General features: G+C 57.9%; 1 protein-coding gene across 6 annotated transcripts in view; it reads right to left on the reverse strand.

Annotated features, from left to right (window-relative positions):
- The window catches only part of lmna (lamin A), a 115,142-nt gene that overhangs the window by 46,118 nt on the left and 45,508 nt on the right, over positions 1-23,516 (reverse strand). For all 6 annotated transcript variants that reach the window (XM_070868701.1, XM_070868697.1, XM_070868700.1 and 3 more), the window contains exons 3-6: positions 12,507-12,663; positions 5,985-6,110; positions 3,429-3,599; positions 1,045-1,170 (exon numbers count right to left, since the gene is read on the reverse strand). In XM_070868701.1, the coding sequence (XP_070724802.1) occupies positions 1,045-1,170; positions 3,429-3,599; positions 5,985-6,110; positions 12,507-12,663 (580 nt within the window). The remainder of the gene's footprint in view (positions 1-1,044; positions 1,171-3,428; positions 3,600-5,984; positions 6,111-12,506; positions 12,664-23,516) is intronic.

Genomic DNA, 23,516 nt, shown 5'->3' on the forward strand with positions numbered 1-23,516 from the left:
TATTCAATGTCCCAGCCTCCACAGCTCTCTGGGGCAGAGAATTCCACAGATTTACAACCCTCAGAGAAGAAATTCCTCCTCATCTCAATTTTAAATGGGCGGCCCCTTATTCTGAAACTACATCCCCTAGTTCTAGATTCCCCCACGAGGGGAAACATCCTCTCTGCATCTACCCTGTCAAGCCCCCTCAGAATCTTATACCTTTCGATAAGATCACCTCATTCTTCTAAACTCCAATGAGTAGAGGCCCAACCTCCTCAACCTCTCCTCATAAGTCAACCCCCTCATCTCAGGAATCAACCAAGTGAACCTTCTCTGAACTGCCTCCAAAGCAAGTATATCCTTCCTTAAATACAGAAACCAAAACTGCACGCAGTACTCCAGGTGTGGCCTCACCAATACCCTGTATAACTGTAGCAAGACTTCCCTGCTTTTATACTCAATCCCCTTTGCAATAAAGGCCAAGATACCATTGGCCTTCCTGATCACTTGCTGTACCTGCATACTACCTTTTGTGTTTCATGCACAAGTACCTCCAGGTCCCGCTGTACTGCAGCACTTTGTAGTCCATCCCCATTTAAAATAATAACTTGCTTTTTTTATTTGTCCTACCAAAGTGGATAACCTCACATTTTCCCCACATTATACTCCATCCGTCAAATTTTTGCCCACTCACTTAGCCTGTCTATGTCATTTTGCAGATTGTGTGTGTCCTCCTCACACATTGCTTTTCCTCCCATCTTTGTATCGTCAGCAAACTTGGCTACATTACACTCAGTCCCTTCTTCCAAGTCATTAATATAGATTGTAAATAGTTGAGGACCCAGCACTGATCCCTGCGGCACCCCACTAGTTACTGTTTGCCAACCGGAAAATGACCCATTTATCCCGCCCCTCTGTTTTCAGTTAGCCAATCCTCTATCCATGCTGATATATTACCCCCAACCCCGGTGAGCTCTTATCTTGTGCGTTAACCTTTTATGCGGCATTCCACCGTCAGCACTGGTGGTCGAGAAGCAAAGGGGCGCTTGTCGTGAGCCTCACCTGATTCTGCAGTTGCTTCAGCTGTGATGTCATGGTCTCCATCCGCAGCCGGGTCGATGAAAGTTCCTCGTGAGCCGCACCGATCAGGTTGTTGTTCCTCTCGACCGAGAGCTTTGCGTTCTCCAACTGCGTGGGGGAAACAGTAATGTGGCGTTATCCACGTGAGATCGGAACCTCGCTATCAAAGCGCGACAGCCATCTTTCGAAGCGAGGGACGAAAGCTGCAGCCCCGACAGCGACAGTTGCAATTGCGCTCCGAATGACCTTCAGAGCTACAATCACCCGCATGCATGCTCCCATTAACATCACTGCCCCACAGGGAGGGGGTGGAGCAGTGGTCTTGGAGGGACAACATCAGGCGAGTAGCTGAACATAATTTGCAGCCCAGATCCCGGACTGCCCATTGCAGGAACATAATAGGAGCAGTAGTAAGCCATACGGCCCCTCAAGTCTGCTCCGCCATTCAATACGATCATGGCTGATCTGATTACTTCCCTGCCCGCTCCCCATAACCCCTTATCGTTTAAGAAACTGTCTATTTCTGTCTTAAATTTATTCAATGCCCCGGCTTCCACAGTTCTCTGAGGCAGAGAATTCCACAGATTTACAACCCTCTGAGAGAAATGTCTCCTCATCTCAGTTTTAAATGGGCGGCCCCTTATTCTAAGACCATGCCCCCTAGTTCTAGTCTCCCCCATCAGTGGAAACATCCTCTTTGCACCCACCTTGTCAAGCCCCCTCATAATCTTATACGTTTCGATAAGATCACCTCTCATTCTTCTGAACTCCAATGAGTAGAGGCCCAACCTACTTAACCTTTCCTCATAAGTCAACCCCCTCATCTCCGGAATCAACCGAGTGAACCTTCTCTGAACTGCCTCCAAAGCAGATATATCCTTTCGTAAATATGGAAACCAAAGCTGCACGCAGTACTCCAGGTGTGACCTCACCAATACCCTGTATAACTGTAGCAAGACTTCCCTGCTTTTATTCTCCATCCCCTTTGCAATAAATGCCAAGATACCATTGGCCTTCCTGATCACTTGCTGTAACTGCATACTATCCTTTTGTGTTTCATGCACAAGGACCCCCAGGTCCCGCTGTACTGCAGCACTTTGCAATCCTTCTCCATTTAAATAATAACTTGCTCTGATTTTTTCTGCCAAAATCTGCCCGGTCAGTGTTGTTGGTACCTGTGCATGAGGCAGGTGTTGTCACTCAGGAACAGGAGGAGGCCATTCAGCCCCTCGAGCCCTTTCAATGAGATAAAGGCTGATCTGCAGCTCAACCCCATCCACCAGTCTCTGCTCCATATCCTTTTCTACCCTGGTCTAGCAAATAAATCAGTCGCTCTCAGATGTACAATGATTGATTGAGCTGACATCTGCTGCTTGGTGTGGGGGAGTGTATCAGTCTCTGTCAGAGTGTAGCGTAACGTGAGCGTAGCTCTGATTCTCCAGCTAGCTTCAACACGACACCAAGAAGTGTGGCCAATTACAGGGAGAGTTCCACACATCTACCACCCTGCACGTGAAGAGATGTTTCCGAACCTCTCCCCTGAGCGGCCTGCCTCTGATTTTAAGGTGATGTCCCCCTTGTCCCAGACTGCACCCACGCTGCATTCCGTCCACGGCCAATTTATCCTTCTGAGAGTGCTGAGCCCAGAATTGCACACAGTGCTCCAGCTCTGGGTAGGTGGGCAGCTCAGTCAGAAGGTTGTGGGTTCAATTCCCACTCCAGGAACTTGAGTACTTAATATGTAGGCCGACACTCCCAGTGCGGTGTGCTGAGGGAGCGCCGCACTGTCGGAGGGGCAGTACTGAGGGAGCGCCGCACTGTCGGAGGGGCAGTACTGAGGGAGTGCCGCACTGTCGGAGGGGCAGTACTGAGGGAGCGCCGCACCGTCGGAGGGGCCTCTTTCTGAGGAGACGTTAAACCGAGGCCCCGTCAGCCCTCTCAAGTGGGCATAAAAGATCGCACGGCACTATGGCAAAAGAGAGCTAGGGAGTTCTCCCCGGTGTCCTGGGGCCAATATTTATCCCTCAATCAAGATAACAAAAAACAGATGATCTGGGTCATTATCACAATGCTGTGTGTGGGAGCCTGCTGTGCGCAAATTGGCTGCAACGTTTCCCACATTACAACAGTGACCACACTCCAAAAGTATTTAATTAGCTGTAAAGCGCTTTGGGACATCCGGTGGTCATGAAAGGCGCTATATAAATGCAAAGCTTTTTCTTTTTAACCGGGGCTCTGTATAGCTGTGGGTAAACTTCCTCCCCCCTGTATTCGAGCCCTGTAGTTGGGTGGGGGGGGAGCTCAGCGTTAAGCCAGATGTTCACTGAGTGGGTGAGGTTTTTCGCAGAGACCAGGGCCGAGGTTACCTTGGAATTGTAGGTTTTCGCCAGCTCGTCCTTGTACAGCCGGACTTGCTCCTCGTGGTGGGCCCGCAGATCGTGCAGGGCTTCAGCCAGCTTGCTCTCATACTCCTGCTGGCGCCCGGAATCAATCTCCACCAGGCGCGACTCGTGGCGCCGTTTTGTATCGCGGATTTCCTGTCGGGAGAGAGAGAGAAGGCGGGTCAGGTCATCCTCTCGGGCAGCTCCGGGCATGGCGAGGGGTTAATGGAGAGGCCGGACACATGGAGACACGGGGCGCAGGGAGGGGTTAATGGATAGATGGGGACACGCGAGGGGTTAATGGAGAGACAGGGACTGTGTAAGATTAGGATCACAGGTCACACAGATGGGACATGTGTGAGGGGTTAATGGAGAGACACGGGGCGCAGCGAGGGGTTAATGGATAAATGGACACGCGAGGGGTTAATGGAGAGACACGGGGCGCAGCGAGGGGTTAATGGATAAATGGACACGCGAGGGGTTAATGGAGAGACACGGGGCGCAGCGAGGGGTTAATGGATAAATGGACACGCGAGGGGTTAACGGAGAGACAGGGACTGTGTAAGATTAGGATTACAGGTTGCACAGACAGGGCGCAGCGAGGGGTTAATGGAGAGATGTGGGATAGCAAGGGGGTTGATGGAGAGACGGGGACTGTGTAAGATTAGGATCACAGGTCATGCAGAGACAGACGTGAGGAGTTAATGGAAAGCTGGAACACTAAAATTAGGATCACGGGAGGGGTTAATGGAGAGAAGCGTCATGGCGAGGGGTTAATGGAGAGATGGGACAGTGTAAGATTAGGATCATGGATCACCCACAGATACCCAAAGGGTCTGAGGAGTCACACGGCATTTTATTAAGGGAGCGGTCGTTCAAATATAGTCAAACACACAAAAACAGGATAGACATACGACCATGACAAGCAGCTGGTACTAGTCCCAATCGGACAGACGGCTGGTGGAATGAAGAGTTTGCCTTCACCGTCTGCCCTGAAACCTCTTATGGATCTCTGTTATTCTCTTTTTAGGGGTGGGCCTGGTATGGGATATGGACAAGATCATTTAAACCTATGACTTGTCGAGTTCCTTGTCTAACCCCTCGAGTGAAACATCTCTCTTCACATCCTCCCAGAACTGGAGTCGGACGGGCCGTTCATGGCCTTCAGATGTTTGGAGCTGTCTGTTATCAGTTATTGACGTTCACACTGTGCAAGCCGCTATTCTACCGTGGAATGCATCGTTGCATTCCAACACCAGTCTGACGAGACTTTTTGGTCTCGAGTTATTTCAGGCAACTCACGAGTTTGTGCAGTGGGGGCTGAATGGAGAGACAAGGAACAGCGAGGGGGTTAACGGGCAGGGCACAGTGACCATGGGAGGTCTTTATCCAACAATAGTTTCACTCCCATCCCTGGGGGCTTAACCTTCCTGAATCCCGGGGTAAGTCCACAGCTGAGCACAAGGGCAGAACTCGAGGGGGGCCAATGCACCGAGGAATTGTTTGGCCGAGGTTACAGTGCCCTCTGAATTGTGGTGCAAGATAAAAGGGCGATGGAGTGTCAGGGGGGTGGCTCCAGGTTTTTGGGAGGGGGGGGGGGGGGTGGGAGAAAGAGGAGGGGGTCTTGCAATAGCCAGCGAGTCTGGCCCCGTCACTGGCGAAGAGCGCGAGGCGCGTACTCACTCACTCCAGTCCCGCTCGCTTGCTGAATCTGGTGGACCGATAGCCAATCACACTAGGATACAACAAGGGGGGGGGGGGGGAGAAAGAGAACCAATCGAGGTGAGGTTTGGGCAGAGGGGGGAAGGGGTCGGCAGGCCAAGACCACGTGGGGTGATGGGGTGGGGGAAGGTGGCTTGAGATGTTAAAGGCTTCGGGGAGGCAAACGTGGAGGGGTGGAGTGTAGAATGTTTCAGTGTAAGGGGTGTCGCAGTTGTGTGGGGCGGACTGGTTGGGCCGGGTGCTCTTTGCCTTTCCGCCATTGTTCACGGGTTTATACGTAACCTTCAGGACTGCTGACCGAAGGCCGTGCGGCTCTTTGTCGGCCGGGGCGGACACGATGGGCCGGAATGGCCTCCTTCCGCGCCGTAAATATCTACGGAAAGTGGGATTGAGAGAGGAATGGGAACGATACATTCGGAGAGGAGTTAGCAAAGAGAGGTGCAAGGCAGACTCGGCTCGGGAGCGATGGACGTGGGTGGGGTCAGACAGCAAGATGGCAAGAGAGAGGGGGGGGGATAGAGAAAGAGAGATGGGAGGGGTGGGAAGGACCCGGGGGGATTGGGATATGAAGGAGAGTGAAATGGCGGGGAGAATGGGGAATGGGGTTAGTCGAGAAATGGGAGGTTTGTGGCCGAGCGAGATTCTGGGCATGGCCAGAAACTGGGTGGGGGGGGGGGGGGGGGGGGGGGGGGGGAAGACACACAGACAGGTGGGGGCGATGAGAACGCTCCACACACACCGAGCTCGGGCACCGCGTAAAGCAGCTCGAAGGGCCCCGGAGTCACCGAGACAGGTTACAGCACAAGGACACACACGTACCTCACCGTACAGGTTCCTCTGGAAGTCCAGCTCTTCTTGGATGGTCTGGGCTCGGTTCTCACTGCCCACGCGCCGAAGCATCTCGTCGTGCAGTTGCTTCTTGACATCGTTGAGGGACAGCTCCAGCTACAGGAGGACCGGGAACGTACAACACACACACAGCGTCAAGCAACCTCTGCAAACTGGACAAGGCAAGAGTGTCAGCCCAGACACCCCCCCCCACCACAAATCATCGAGACACGGACTAAAGGATACTGCCCGGTGTTACCCCCAGCACAGGCCCCTGTCCCAGGATGATCCAGCGTCTTGTCTCAGTGACAGTGTAGAAGGGCTGCACCCCAGGAGAGCTCTCCGTCAACGTTATTGTATCGGTGGGGGACAGCCAGCCACATTGTCTCCTCGAGTCATGTGGTTCTTCATCCCAACTCCTCGATTTTTTACATTCTCATCCTCGTGTTCAAACCCTCTCCAGCCCCTACACCCCTCCCTATCTCTAACCTCCTCCAGCCCCTACACCCCTCCCTATCTCTAATCTCCACCCCTCCCTATCTCTGTAACCTCCACCAGTCCCTACACCCCTCCCTATCTCTAGCCTCCTCCAGCCCCTACACCCCTCTCTATCTCTAACCTCCTCCAGCCCCTACACCCCTCCCTATCTCTGTAACCCCCTCCAGCCCCTACACCCCTCCCTATCTCTGTAACCCCCTCCAGCCCCTACACCCCTCCCCATCTCTAACCTCCTCCAGCCCCTACACCCCTCCCTATCTTTGTAACCCCCTCCAGCCCCTACACCCCTCCCCATCTCTGTAACCCCCTCCAGCCCCTACACCCCTCCCTATCTCTAACCTCCTCCAGCCCCTACACCCCTCCCCATCTCTGTAACCCCCTCCAGCCCCTACACCCCTCCCTATCTCTAACCTCCTCCAGCCCCTACACCCGTCCCTATCTCTGTAACCCCCTACACCCCTCCCTATCTCTGTAACCCCCTCCAGCCCCTACACCCCTCCCTATCTCTGTAACCCCCTACACCCCTCCCTATCTCTGTAACCCCCTCCAGCCCCTACACCCCTCCCTATCTCTAACCACCTCCAGCCCCTACACCCCTCCCCATCTCTGTAACCCCCTCCAGTCCCTACACCCCTCCCTATCTCTGTAACCTCCTCCAGCCCCACACCCCTCCCCCCGCCGAGATCTCTGCACTCCTCCAATTCTGGCCTCTTGCCCATCCCCCAATTTCCATCGCCCCACCATTGGTGGCCGGGGCCCAGGCAGCTGAAGGCACAAGCTCTGGAACTCCCTCCCTAAACCTCTCCGCCTCTCCCTCTCCTCCTTAAAACCGACCTCTTTAACCCAGCTTTCGCTCACCTGTGCCAATATCTCCCGAGGTGGCTCGGTGTCAGATTGTGTCGCCTGTGGGATGCTGATGGAGATATATAAATGCTGTTGCTGCTCGTTCACTTGCCCTCTCCGTTAGCGCTGTATAACCAGTGGCCCCAAGGCGGAGTGTCCTCAAAGGGCAGAGTTTGTGCCCTCCGGGGGCACCCCTCGCCTTGGGGCCCAGCGGCATATGAGCAACTCGTCCCCGAGGGACCCAGCAGCACGTGTCAGAGCCCAAACCCACCCCCCCCCCCCCCAGTGTAACCAGCCGCGTGCTTTATTGGACAACCGCTGGAGGCCTGCAGCTTTAATCAGCGCGCAAACACACTAAGGTCTCTTGGGCCTAAATACTGGCACCGCCTGAACCACTGAAAACGGATTTTTAAAAAAAACCTCCCGCCACAAGGTGGCAGTGTCGGCAGGCTCGAGACCAGCGGGGTCACCGAGCCGGACGGCACATGGCGCCCGACTCGCGGAGAATCGGAGCGACGCAGGCCACGGACGGAGGCCATTCGGCCCATCGTGTCCGCGCCGGCCGACAAAGAGCCCCCCAGCCTAATCCCACTTTCCCGCTCTCGGTCCGTAGCCCTGTGGGTTACGGCACTTCAAGTGCACATCCAGGTAGTTTTTAAATGCGGTGAGGGTTTCTGCCTCTACCACCCTTTCAGGCAGTGAGTTCCACCCCAGACCCCCACCACCCTCTGGGTGAAGACATTTCCCCTCAAATCCCCTCTAAACCTCCCCCCAATTACTTTAAATCTCTGCCCCCTGGTTGTTGACCCCTCCTGACCATCCCTGATTATAATCGCTCCACCATCGGTGGCCGTGCCTTCAGCTGCCTGGGCCCCGAGCTCTGGAACTCCCTCCCTAAACCTCTCCACCTCTCTCTCCTCCTTCAAGACACTCCTTAAAACCCAGCTTTTGGACACCTGCGCTAATATCTCCTGGTGTGGTTCGGTGTCAAATGTTCTCATCTCCGAACACTCCGTGGGGTGTTTCACTATATTAAAGGCGCCATATAAATACAAACTTTTATTTGTTATCGACCTCGCCATCTCCACAGTCAGTGCACCATACACACACACACAGTGAGGGGCCTCTCCACACACACACACACAGTGAGGGGCCTCTCCCCACACACACACACACACACACACAGTGAGGGGCCTCTCCCCACACACACACAGTGAGGGGCCTCTCCCCACACACACACACACACAGTGAGGGTCTCTCCCCACACACACACACACACAGTGAGGGGCCTCTCCCCACACACACACAGTGAGGGGCCTCTCCCCACACACACACACACACACACAGTGAGGGGCCTCTCCCCACACACACACACACAGTGAGGGGCCTCTCCCCACACACACACACACACACAGTGAGGGGTCTCTCTCCACACACACACACACACAGTGAGGGGCCTCTCCCCACACACACACACACAGTGAGGGGCCTCTCCCCACACACACACACACACACAGTGAGGGTCTCTCCCCACACACACACACACAGTGAGGGTCTCTCCCCACACACACACACACAGTGAGGGTCTCTCCCCACACACACACACACAGTGAGGGTCTCTCCCCACACACACACACACACAGTGAGGGGCCTCTCCCCACACACACACACACAGTGAGGGGTCTCTCCCCACACACACACAGTGAGGGCCTCTCCCCACACACACACACACACACACACACACACACACACACACAGTGAGGGGCCTCTCCCCACACACACACACACAGTGAGGGGTCTCTCTCCCCACACACACACACACACAGTGAGGGGCCTCTCCCCACACACACACACACAGTGAGGGTCTCTCCCCACACACACACACACAGTGAGGGTCTCTCCCCACACACACACAGTGAGGGTCTCTCCCCACACACACACACACAGTGAGGGTCTCTCCCCACACACACACACACACACAGTGAGGGGCCTCTCCCCACACACACACACACACACACAGTGAGGGGTCTCTCCCCACACACACACAGTGAGGGCCTCTCCCCACACACACACACACACACACACACACACACACACACAGTGAGGGGCCTCTCCCCACACACACACACACACACACACACACACACACACACACACACACACACACACACACAGTGAGGGGCCTCTCCCCACACACACACACACAGTGAGGGGCCTCTCCCCACACACACACACAGTGAGGGTCTCTCCCCCCACACACACACACAGTGAGGGTCTCTCCCCACACACACACACACAGTGAGGGTCTCTCCCCCCACACACACACACAGTGAGGGTCTCTCCCCCCACACACACACACAGTGAGGGACTCTCCCCCCACACACACACACACAGTGAGGGTCTCTCCCCCCACACACACACACAGTGAGGGGCCTCTCCCACACACACACACACACAGTGAGGGGCTCTCCCCACACACACACAGTGAGGGCCTCTCCCCACACACACACACACACACAGTGAGTGTCTCTCTCCCCCCCCACACACACACACACACACACACACAGTGAGGGCCTCTCCCCACACACACACACACACACAGTGAGTGTCTCTCTCCCCCCCCACACACACACACAATGAGGGTCTCTCCCCCCCCACACACACACACAGTGAGGGGCCTCTCCCCACACACACACACACACACACACACACACAGTGAGGGGCCTCTCCCCACACACACACAGTGAGGGGCCTCTCCCCACACACACACACACACACAGTGAGGGGCCTCTCCCCACACACACACACACACACAGTGAGGGGCCTCTCCCCACACACAGTGAGGGGCCTCTCCCCACACACACACACACAGTGAGGGGCCTCTCCCCACACACACACACACAGTGAGGGGCCTCTCCCCACACACACACACACAGTGAAGGGCCTCTCCCCACACACACACACACACACACACACACACACACAGTGAGGGGCCTCTCCCCACACACACACACAGTGAGGGGCCTCTCCCCACACACACACACAGTGAAGGGCCTCTCCCCACACACACACACAGTGAGGGTCTCTCCCCACACACACACACACACACACACACACACAGTGAGGGGCCTCTCCCCACACACACACACACACACACACAGTGAGGGGCCTCTCCCCACACACACACACAGTGAGGGTCTCTCTCCCCACACACACACACACAGTGAGGGTCTCTCCCCCCCCACACACACACACAGTGAGGGGTCTCTCCCCACACACACACAGTGAGGGCCTCTCCACACACACACACAGTGAGGGTCTCTCCCCCCCCCCACACACACACACAGTGAGGGGCCTCTCCCCACACACACCTACAATGAGGGTCTCTCCCCCCCCACACACACACACAGTGAGGGGCCTCGCCCCACACACACACACAATGAGGGGCCTCTCCCCACACACACACACACACAGTGAGGGGCCTCTCCCCACACACACACACACAGTGAGGGTCTCTCTCCCCACACACACACACACAGTGAGGGTCTCTCCCCACACACACACACACACACAGTGAGGGTCTCTCTCCCCACACACACACACAGTGAGGGTCTCTCTCCCCACACACACACACAGTGAGGGGCCTCTCCCCACACACACACAGTGAGGGGGCCTCTCCCCACACACACACAGTGAGGGGGCCTCTCCCCACACACACACACAGTGAGGGGGCCTCTCCCCACACACACACACACACAGAGGGTCTCTCTCCCCCCACACACACACACACACAGTGAGGGGCCTCTCCCCACACACACACACAGTGAGGGGCCTCTCCCCACACACACACACAGTGAAGGGCCTCTCCCCACACACACACACAGTGAGGGTCTCTCCCCACACACACACAGTGAGGGCCTCTCCACACACACACACAGTGAGGGTCTCTCCCCCCCCCACACACACACACAGTGAGGGGCCTCTCCCCACACACACATACAATGAGGGTCTCTCCCCCCCCACACACACACACAGTGAGGGGCCTCGCCCCACACACACACACAATGAGGGGCCTCTCCCCACACACACACACACACAGTGAGGGGCCTCTCCCCACACACACACACACAGTGAGGGTCTCTCTCCCCACACACACACACACAGTGAGGGTCTCTCCCCACACACACACACAGTGAGGGTCTCTCTCCCCACACACACACACAGTGAGGGGCCTCTCCCCACACACACACAGTGAGGGGGCCTCTCCCCACACACACACAGTGAGGGGGCCTCTCCCCACACACACACACAGTGAGGGGGCCTCTCCCCACACACACACACACAGAGGGTCTCTCTCCCCCCACACACACACACACACAGTGAGGGGCCTCTCCCCACACATACACACAGTGAGGGTCTCTCTCCCCACACACACACACACAGTGAGGGGCCTCTCCCCACACACACACACAGAGTGAGGGGTCTCTCTCCCCACACACACACACACACAGTGAGGGTCTCTCCCCCCACGCACACACACAGTGAGGGGTCTCTCTCCACACACACACACACACAGTGAGGGTCTCTCTCCCCACACACACACACACACACACAGTGAGGGGCCCCTCCCTCCACACACACAGCGAGGGGCTCTCCCCACACACACACAGCGAGGGCCTCTCCCCCCACACACACAGCGAGGGCCTCTCCCCCCACACACACAGCGAGGGTCTCTCACCCCACACACACACACAGTGAGGTTCTCTCCCCACACACACACACACACAGCGAGGGCCCCTCCCCCCACACACACAGCGAGGGCCCCTCCCCCCACACACACAGTGAGGGGCCCCTCCCCCCACACACACAGCGAGGGCCCCTCCCCCCACACACACAGTGAGGGGCCTCTCCCCCCACACACACACACACAGTGAGGGGCCTCTCCCCCCACACACACACACACAGTGAGGGGCCTCTCCCCACACACACACACAGTGAGGGGCCCCTCCCCCCACACACACAGCGAGGGGCTCTCCCCACACACACACACAGCGAGGGCCCCTCCCCCCACACACAGTGAGGGGCCCCTCCCCCCACACACACAGCGAGGGGCTCTCCCCACACACACGTGTTCCCGGAGGACGGGCCTCCCTCGGTCACTCGATCCCTCACCTTGGCTAACTGCCCTCGCAGCTCTCGGAGCTCGGTCTCCACGTTCCGCTTCTCGCTGAGGGCAGTGGAGAGTGCAGCATCCTTGGAGTTCAGGATAGCCTCCAGGTCCCGGAGACGAGCCAGGGCTGCTGCGAGCTCAGACTCCTTCTTCGTGTTCCTGAGAAACAGGAGAGAGGGAGAGAGGGACAGAGAGAGTGAGTGTCACATCCACCTCAACAATCGGGGCAAGATCCACTGAGCAACAAGCCGAGAAATGCTCGAGCAATACTAATGGGAGGGCAACACACAGAGGGGTGGGGGCTTTAACTGCATCACCCCACAAACCCTGCTAGACCAGGCCCACACCCAATTACCCGTCATATCCCTCCCTCCTCCCTGCCTCAGCTCATCCGCTGCTGAAACCCTCATCCGTGCCATGTTATCTGTAGACCTGACTATTCCAACGCACTCCTGGCCGGCCTCCCACCTTCTACCCGACGTAAACTAGAGGTGTTCCAAAACTCAGCTGCCACCGTGTCCTAACTCGCACCCAGTCCCGCTCACCCATCACCCCCTGTGCTCACTACCCCCGTGTCCTAACTCGCACCGAGCCCCACTCACCCATCACCCGCTGTGCTCACTACCCCCGTGTCCTAACTCACACCCAGTCCCGCTCACCCATCACCCCCTGTGCTCACTGCCCCCGTGTCCTAACTCACACCCAGTCCTGCTCACCCATCACCCCCTGTGCTCACTGCCCCGTGTCCTAACTCGCACCGAGTCCCACTCACCCATCACCCCCTGTGCTCACTGACCCGTGTCCTAACTCGCACCCAGTCCCACTCACCCATCACCCCCTGTGCTCACTGACCCGTGTCCTAACTCGCACCGAGTCCCGCTCACCCATCACCCCCTGTGCTCACTGACCCGTGTCCTAACTCGCACCCAGTCCCACTCACCCATCACCCCCTGTGCTCACTGACCCGTGTCCTAACTCGCACCGAGTCCCACTCACCCATCACCCCCTGTGCTCGCTGACCTACATTGGCTCCCAGTTAAGCAACGCCTCGATTTCAAAATTCTCATCCTTGTTTACAAATCCCTCCAGCCCTGCACCCCTCCCTATCTCTGTAACCTCCTCCAGCCCCTATACCCCTCCCTATCTCTGTAACCTCCTCCAGCCCCACAACCCCCCCCCCAGAGATCTCTGCGCCCCTCTAATTCTGCCCTCCTGACCATCCCTGATTATAATCGCTCCACCATCGGTGGCCGTGCCTTCAGCTGCCTGGGCCCCAAGCTCTGGAACTCCCTCCCTAAACCTCTCCGCCTCTCTCTCCTCCTCTAAGATGCTCCTTAAAACCGACCTCTCTGACCCACCTGCCCCAGTATCTACTGATGCAGCTCGGTGTCAAATTGTGTCTGATAACCCTCCTGTGAGGTGCCTTGAGATGTTTCACAACGTTAAAGGTGCTATATAAATACAAGTTGTTGTTGCAATTGCTCAGTAACTTCCAGATGTGCAACAACTGCCCTTAGATCTGAGAACACGGGTCAGTGGGACTCGGGGCGAGTTAGGACACGGGGCAGCGGGACTCGGGGCGAGTGAGGACACGGGTCAGTGAGCACAGGGGGTGATGGGTCAGCGGGACTCGGGGCGAGTTAGGACACGGGTCAGTGAGCACAGGGGGTGATGGGTGAGTGGGACTCGGGGCGAGTTAGGACACGGGGCAGTGAGCACAGGGGGTGATGGGTCAGCGGGACTCGGGGCGAGTTAGGACACGGGTCAGTGAGCACAGGGGGTGATGGGTGAGTGGGACTCGGGGCGAGTTAGGACACGGGGCAGTGAGCACAGGGGGTGATGGGTGAGTGGGACTCGGTGCGAGTTAGGACATGGGGGCAGTGAGCACAGGGGGTGATGGGTGAGCGGGACTCGGGGCGAGTTAGGACACGGGTCAGCGGGACCCGGGGCGAGTTAGGACACGGGTCAGCGGGACCCGGGGCGAGTGAGGACACGGGTCAGCGGGACCCGGGGCGAGTTAGGACACGGGTCAGCGGGACCCGGGGCGAGTTAGGACACGGGGCAGCGGGACTCGGGGCGAGTTAGGACACGGGGCAGCGGGACTCGGGGCGAGTTAGGACACGGGGCAGCGGGACTCGGGGCGAGTTAGGACACGGGGCAGCGGGACTCGGGGCGAGTTAGGACACGGGGCAGTGAGCACAGGGGGTGATGGGTGAGCGGGACTCGGGGCGAGTTAGGACACGGGGGCAGCGGGACTCGGGGCGAGTTAGGACACGGGTCAGTGAGCACAGGGGGTGATGGGTGAGCGGGACTCGGGGCGAGTTAGGACACGGGTGATGGATCAGTTGTCGTTTACTTGGGGTGGGGGCAGAGAGGCTGACCAGGGAAACATTGGAATGGTCAAGGCTGGATGTAACAAAGGCACGGACGAGGCTGTAACGATATCGAGGAGCCAGAATTCGCGTGCAGGCAATACATCATCTCACCGTACGCAACCGTGACGTGTACCGCTGGGGGTGGGGCGGGGAGCTCCCGGCTTGTTGCATGACCAGGTTACCCTGATCTGGGAGGGTCGCAGTGAGCAGACCCGCCTGTTGGCCAGCGGATTACGAGCTGGCTCCAGGCTGCCTGGGCCTAATGGAAACCAGAGCAGTTCCCACAACCACAGCTTTTACCAGCTCCACATGGCCCCCACACACCGCTGACAAAAACACACACACTCGCCCACGTTTCTCCCTTTGCTGATAATTAGACGTGAACACAGTGAGCAACTCCAGGGGCCTCCAACCCCTCACGGGACGTGGGCATCGCTGGCAAGGCCGGTATTTATTGCCCGTGCGCTAATCACCCCGGGACAAGGCGAGCCATCGCCTTGAACCGCTGCAGTCCGTGTGCTGCGCTGTTCGTCGGGGCTTGTTACAGCGGAGTGTCCCGCTGGGCTATTTCACAGGGCAGGCAAGAGTCACCCACATTGCTGTGGGTCTGGAGTCACATATAGGCCCAGACCAACAACAATTGTATTTGTAAAGCGCCTTTAACGTAGTGAAATGTCAAGGTGCTCCGCAGGAGTATTATGTGATAAAAATGACACTGAGCCACACAAGTAGAAATTGGCAGGTGAACAAAAGCCTGGTCAAAGAGGTCGGTTTTAAGGAGCGTCTTGAAGGAGGGAGAGGCGGATTGTTATATAAGCAAACCTGTATATACCTTATACAGCCACCAGAGGGCTCATGCCCTGGAGTCCCAAGGGATCCCACAATCCCTTGGGAGCACAGGTATTTAAGGAGGCCTCACAGGCTGGAGAAGCACTCTGGAGACCTGCAATAAAAGGACTAAGGTCACACTTTATTTTGAGCTCACAGTATCCAGTCAGACTCTCGATTCATACATAACACGGAGAGGTTTAGGGAGGGAGTTCCCGAGCTTGGGGCCCAGGCAGCTGAAGGCACGGCCACCGATGGTGGAGCGATTATAATCAGGGATGGTCATGAAGGTAGAATTAGAGGAGCGCAGAGATCTCGGGGGCTTGAGGGGCTGGAGTAGGTGACAGAGATAGGGAGGGGCAAGTCCATGGTGGGATTTGAAAACAAGGGTGAGAATTTTGAAATTGAGGCGTTGCTGGACCAGGAGCCAGTGTAGGTCAGCGAGTACAGGGGGTGATGGGTGAGCGGGACTCGGTGCGAGTTAGGACACGGGGCAGCGAGCACAGGGGGTGATGTGTGAGCGGGACTCGGGTCAGCGAGCACAGGGGGTGATGGGTGAGTGGGACTGGGTGTGAGTTAGGACACGGGGCAGCGAGCACAGGGGGTGATGGGTGAGCGGGACTCGGGTCAGCGAGCACAGGGGGTGATGGGTGAGTGGGACTGGGTGCGAGTTAGGACACGGGGCAGCGAGCACAGGGAGTGATGGGTGAGCGGGACTCGGTGCGAGTTAGGACCCGGGTCAGTGAGCACAGGGGGTGATGGGTGAGTGGGACTCGGTGCAAGTTAGGACACGGGGCAGTGAGCACAGGGGGTGATGGGTGAGCGGGACTCGGTGCGAGTTAGGACACGGGGCAGTGAGCACAGGGGGTTATGTGTGAGTGGGACTCGGGGCAGTGAGCACAGGGGGTGATGGGTGAGTGGGACTCGGTGCGAGTTAGGACACGGGGCAGTGAGCACAGGGGGTGATGGGTGAGCGGGACTCGGGGCAGTGAGCACAGGGGGTGATGGGTGAGTGGGACTCGGTGCGAGTTAGGACACGGGGCAGTGAGCACAGGGGGTGATGGGTGAGTGGGACTCGGTGCGAGTTAGGACACGGGGGCAGTGAGCACAGGGGGTGATGGGTGAGCGGGACTCGGTGCGAGTTAGGACACGGGGCAGTGAGCACAGGGGGTGATGGGTGAGCGGGACTCGGTGCGAGTTAGGACACGGGGGCAGCGAGCACAGGGGGTGATGCGAGAGGGTGAGGATTGAGTGGGCCTAATTGGATCGCTGTTTGAAAGAGGCAGCAGAGGCTGAATGGGGTGTGCGTGCGTGCGTAGAGCATGAATAACCCCACGTGATGGAGGAAAACCTGAGATTGGGTCCAGGGTTGTAAGAGGCTGTGCTCACGAGGCCGGACTTCAACCTGTGAGCAGTAGGTCGGGAGTGGGCCTCGCTCAGCCTGTGAGCAGTAGGCTGGGAGTGGGCCTCGCTCAGCCTGTGAGCAGTCGGCCGGGAGTGGGCCTCGCTCAGCCTGTGAGCAGTAGGCCGGGAGTCACTCCATGCTCAGCCTGTGAACAGTAGGCCGGGAGCCTGTGAGCAGTCGGCCGGGAGTGGGCCTCGCTCAGCCTGTGAGCAGTAGGCTGGGAGTGGGCCTCGCTCAGCCTGTGAGCAGTAGGCCGGGAGTGGGCCTCGCTCAGCCTGTGAGCAGTCGGCCGGGAGTGGGCCTCGCTCAGCCTGTGAGCAGTCGGCCGGGAGTGGGCCTCGCTCAGCCTGTGAGCAGTAGGCCGGGAGCCTGTGAGCAGTAGGCCGGGAGTGGGCCTCACTCAGCCTGTGAGTAGTAGGCTGGGAGTGGGCCTCGCTCAGCCTGTGAGCAGTAGGCCAGGAGTGGGCCTCGCTCAGCCTGTGAGCAGTAGGCCGGGAGTCACTCCATGCTCAGCCTGTGAGCAGTCGGCCGGGAGTCACTCCATGCTCAGCCTGTGAGCAGTAGGCCGGGAGTCACTCCATGCTCAGCCTGTGAGCAGTAGGCCGGGAGTCACTCCATGCTCAGCCTGTGAGCAGTAGGCCGGGAGTCACTCCATGCTCAGCCTGTGAACAGTAGGCCGGGAGCCTGTGAGCAGTCGGCCGGGAGTGGGCCTCGCTCAGCCTGTGAGCAGTCGGCCGGGAGTGGGCCTCGCTCAGCCTGTGAGCAGTCGGCCGGGAGTGGGCCTCGCTCAGCCTGTGAACAGTAGGCCGGGACCAGGCCTCGCTCCACGCTCCAATCTCCAGGGACAGTTTCTGGGAAATACTGTTGCCAGAGTATCCCAGGTTATTTTTGGCAATGTTGTGGCCAGAAATGGAAACGGTGTCTGCGCTGTGATGGGCTGTTTGATGCAGTTGCCACGGTAACCGAGCAAGATGGCAAGCCTTCTGTCACAGTGCAGCGCTGGCCATTTCCTCCAGCAGCCTGAGACTTGCTGGCTGCGATCCCAATCATACACTGGGAGAAATGACTCACAACCCGCTGACGCAGAGCGGCTGATATATTCCAGAGATCGAGGTTAGAATGGTGCTCCCGGGAGACACAGAGAGAGAGAGAGAGCGAGAGAGACACAGAGAGAGAGAGAGAGAGAGAGCGCGAGACACAGAGAGAGAGAGAGAGAGAGACACAGAGAGAGACAGAGAGAGAGAGAGAGCGAGAGAGACACAGAGAGAGAGAGAGAGTGAGAGAGACACAGAGTGAGAGAGAGAGCGCGAGAGACAGAGAGAGAGACAGAGCGCGAGAGACACAGAGAGAGAGCGAGAGAGACACAGAGAGAGAGAGAGAGCGAGAGAGACACAGAGAGAGAGAGAGAGCGAGAGAGAGCGAGAGAGACACAGAGAGAGAGAGAGAGAGCGAGAGAGACACACAGAGAGAGAGAGAGCGAGAGAGACACACAGAGAGAGAGAGAGCGAGAGAGACACAGAGAGAGCGAGAGAGAGAGAGAGACACAGAGAGAGCGAGAGAGAGCGAGAGAGACACAGAGAGAGAGAGAGACAGAGAGAGAGACACAGAGAGAGAGAGAGACAGAGAGAGAGAGAGAGAGAGAGAGAGAGACACAGAGAGAGCGAGAGAGAGCGAGAGAGACACACAGAGAGAGAGAGACAGAGAGAGAGACACAGAGAGAGAGAGAGACAGAGAGAGAGAGAGAGAGAGCGAGAGAGACACAGAGAGAGAGAGCGAGAGAGACACACAGAGAGAGAGAGAGCGAGAGAGACACAGAGAGAGCGAGAGAGACAGAGAGAGAGAGAGAGAGCGCGAGAGACACAGAGAGAGACAGAGCGAGAGAGACACAGAGAGAGAGCGAGAGAGCGAGAGCGAGAGAGACAGAGAGAGAGAGAGAGCGAGAGAGACACAGAGAGAGAGAGAGAGAGCGAGAGAGAGAGAGAGAGAGAGCGAGAGAGAGAGAGAGCCACAGAGCGAGAGAGACACAGAGAGAGCGAGACAGAGAGAGAGCGAGACAGAGAGAGAGCGTGAGAGAGACACAGAGAGAGAGAGAGAGAGAGAGAGAGAGAGAGAGAGAGAGAGAGAGAGAGAGAGAGAGCGCGAGGGTTCCCTCTCCTGATCAATACCCAGTAATCCTTGCTGGGAACGTGTGCGAGAGAGTGTGTCTGTAAGCCTGGTCCTGCCTGCAGCCAGCCCCTGGTCTAGACGTGTCTGCAAGGGTTGATGAGCTGGCTACATTGCGGGGAGAGGCGGGAGGGGGGGATGGAACGGCGATGATATGGAGCTCAGAGTGGGTCAGACTTCTATCGCCCGCCCAGAGCAATCCCCACCGCCCCCCCCACTCTCAGTCCCAGGCACTCTGGCCACAAGCACACGGAGATGTTGCAAGTTCCCCATCTATCCGTGGTCTCCCTGTGGGTGGCAAACTGCAGTGTCAGGGGGAGTGGTGAGCACAGACTGAGCATGCACCCGTTCACAGTTCCCCATCTCCACACGGGGGGAGGGAGGGGTACCCAGCCCCACAGTCAGTCACTTGTACACTGCTGGGGAACCAGTGTACGCACACACTCTGGGCAGGTCGGTGATGGCACCCAATCCGAGACACCCCATCGCTAAACAGCAACTGCCCTGGTCCCAGGCCCCGCCCACTAAACAGCAGCTGCCCCCTAGTGGCCCCGGTCCCAGGCCCCGCCCACTAAACAGCAGCTGCCCCCTAGTGGCCCCGGTCCCAGGCCCCGCCCACTAAACAGCAGCTGCCCCCTAGCTGCCCGGGTCCCAGGCCGGCCTCCCCGGTGTCGCCGAGCTGTGCCAGGCGCCGGGGATCGGGGAGACTGGGAGCTCACGGCCCCTCGTTCCCCGTCACACGCCAGGATCTGGCCCCCGCTCCCAGGGCCTCGTGCCCCTCCCCAGCCGGCAGAGTTGTGCCCATCCGACTGGCTAACTGTAAATGCAGCCAATCACAGGCACTGGCTCCGGGAGTTTGCTCGGTTCGAACTCGGAAAGTTTCTCTGGTTGTTGAAACCGCCACGGTTTTCCAAATCTCTCCAAATCGGTCCTCGTCCCTCTCTATCTCTGCGATCCCCTCCAGCCCCACAACACCCCCGCCACGAGAGACTCTCTCACACTCGCTCACGCAACAGAGCAATGTTCTGATCTCCGGCCTGCCAGCAATTTCCTGGTTACGCCTTTAGTAAACAGTGTGCAACAGGCTCGAGAAGAAATGGTGACTGCCATTCCGATACAACCCCAATCCCGAGGTACAGCAAACAGTTAGAGCAAATGGTATGTTGGCCTTTATTACAGGAGGATTGGAGTATAACAGTAAAGGTGTCTTACTGCGATTATATCGGGCCCTGGTGAGACCACACCTGGAGTATTGTGCACAGTTTGGGTCTCCTTACCTAAGGAAGGATATACTTGACATAGAGGGAGTGCAGCGAAGGTTCACCAGACTGATTCCTGGGATGGGGGGATTGTCCTATGAGGAGAGATTGAGCAGACTGGGCCGATATTCTCTCGAGTTTAGAAGAATGAGAGGTGATCTCATTGAAACACACACAATTCTTATAGGGCTCGACAGGGTAGATGCAGGGAGGGTGTTTCCCCCCGGGCTGGGGGGTCTAGAACCAGGGGTCACACAGTCTCAGGATAAGGGGGCGGCCATTTACGACTGAGATGAGGAGGAATTTCTTCACTCAGAGGGGGGGGTGAATCTTTGGGATTCTGTGCCCCAGAGGGCTGTGGAGGCTCAGTGGTTGAGTATATTCAAGGCCGAGATTGATAAGACATTTGGCTATTAAGGGAATCGAGGGATATGGAGTTCGGCGGGAAAGTGGTGTTGAGGTCGAAGGTCAGCCATGATCTTATTGAATGGCGGAGCAGGCTCGAGGGGCTGAATCCTATTTGAGGAACAGAGCAGGACATTTCATCCCCTGGGGCCTCTTCCGCCATTGAATGGGGCCACAGCACACCTGTAACTTCACCCCATCTGCCCGCCTTGGTTCCATAACCCTCAAGGCCCAACAAAAATCCATCCGTCTCATTTTGAAAGTTTGCGACTGACCCCCTCAGCTGCTTTTTTTTAATGGGGGGGGGGGGGGGGGGGCAGGGTTTCAGCATTTCATTGGCTGTAAAGCACTGTGGGACATCCGGTGGTCGTGATGAGCTATATAGTGTCCGCTGTGGCTCAGTGGGCAGCACTCTCGCCTCGGAGTCAGGAGGTCGTGGGCTCAAATCCCACTCCAGGGACAAAAATCTGTGCTGAGGGAGCACCGCACTGTCGGAGGGGCAGTACTGAGGGAGCGCCGCACTGTCGGAGGGGCAGTACTGAGGGAGCGCCGCACTGTCGGAGGGGCAGTGCTGAGGGAGGGCCGCACTGTCGGAGGGGCAGTACTGAGGGAGCGCCGCACTGTCGGAGGGGCAGTACCGAGGGAGCGCCGCACTGTCGGAGGGGCGGTACTGAGGGAGCGCCGCACTGTCGGAGGGGCAGTACCGAGGGAGCGCCGCACTGTCGGAGGGGCGGTACTGAGGGAGCGCCGCACTGTCGGAGGGGCGGTACCGAGGGAGCGCCGCACTGTCGGAGGGGCAGTACTGAGGGAGCGCCGCACTGTCGGAGGGGCAGTACCGAGGGAGCGCCGCACTGTCGGAGGGGCGGTACCGAGGGAGCGCCGCACTGTCGGAGGGGCGGTACTGAGGGAGCGCCGCACTGTCGGAGGGGCGGTACTGAGGGAACGCCGCACTGTCGGAGGGGCGGTACTGAGGGAGCGCCGCACTGTCGGAGGGGCAGTACCGAGGGAGCGCCGCACTGTCGGAGGGGCGGTACTGAGGGAGCGCCGCACTGTCGGAGGGGCGGTACTGAGGGAGCGCCGCACTGTCGGAGGGGCGGTACTGAGGGAGCGCCGCACTGTCGGAGGGGCGGTACTGAGGGAACGCCGCACTGTCGGAGGGGCGGTGCTGAGGGAGAGCCGCACTGTCGGAGGGGCAGTACTGAGGGAGCGCCGCGCTGTCGGAGGGGCAGTACTGAGGGAGTGCCGCGCTGTCGGAGGGGCAGTACTGAGGGAGCGCCGCACTGTCGGAGGGGCAGTACTGAGGGAGCGCCGCACTGTCGGAGGGGCGGTACTGAGGGAGCGCCGCACTGTCGGAGGGGCGGTACTGAGGGAGCGCCGCACTGTCGGAGGGGCGGTACTGAGGGAGCGCCGCACTGTCGGAGGGGCGGTACTGAGGGAGCGCCGCACTGTCGGAGGGGCATTACTGAGGGAGCACCGCACTGTCGGAGGGGCATTACCGAGGGAGTGCCGCACTGTCGGAGGGGCATTACTGAGGGAGCACCGCACTGTCGGAGGGGCATTACTGAGGGAATGCCGCACTGTCGGAGGGGCGGTACCGAGGGAGTGCCGCACTGTCGGAGGGGCGGCACCTCTGAACGGCCTGGCTCTAATTTTAAGGCGAGGCCCCCTCGTTCTGGGCTCCCCCCACCAGAGGAAACAGTTTCTCTCTCGGTCCACCCGATCGAATCCTTCAATCATCGTGATCAGATCGTCCCTCAATCCTCTACACTCTGTGTCTGTGTGACCTGTCCTCGGGGTATAACCCTTTCAGCCCCCCCCCAGGTATCATTCTGGGGAATCTGCCCCGCCCCCGCCTCCGAGGGGCGGATACCGAGGTGGAAGATACTCCGTTTATCCCCCCCCCCCAATCGCCCCGCTTGTTTGGCACACGCACGGTTAATAGAAGGCCACGGGTCCCGGGCCGTGACTTCAGTGCGGCTCGGAACCCTGGAGAAGTGAACTTTGACCCACGCCATGCTGAGCAGCATGTCATAAAATCATTAAACAAATACAAAAAGACACAAACACGAAATCCCGATCTTCTGTTGGTATGTTGGCCTTCATAGCGAGGGGATTTAAGTATAGGAGCAGGGAGGTCTTACTGCAGTTGTACAGGGCCTTGGTGAGGCCTCACCTGGAGTATTGTGTTCAGTTTTGGTCTCCTAATCTGAGGAAGGACATTCTTGCTATTGAGGGAGTGCAGCGAAGGTTCACCAGACTGATTCCAGGGATGGCTGGACTGACATATGAGGAGAGACTGGATCGACTGGGCCTGTATTCACTGGAGTTTAGAAGGATGAGAAGGGATCTCATAGAAACGTATAAAATTCTGACGGGACAGGACAGGTTAGAGGCAGGAAGAATGTTCCCGATGTTGGGGAAGTCCAGAACCAGGGGACACAGTCTAAGGATAAGGGGTAAGCCATTTAGGACCGAGATGAGGAGAAACTTCTTCACCCAGAGAGTGGTGAACCTGTGGAATTCTCTACCACAGAAAGTTGTTGAGGCCAATTCACTAAATATATTCAAAAGGGAGTT

This window comes from Pristiophorus japonicus, chromosome 30 (assembly GCF_044704955.1).
Source record: "Pristiophorus japonicus isolate sPriJap1 chromosome 30, sPriJap1.hap1, whole genome shotgun sequence".
Classification (NCBI taxonomy): Eukaryota; Metazoa; Chordata; class Chondrichthyes; family Pristiophoridae; genus Pristiophorus; species Pristiophorus japonicus.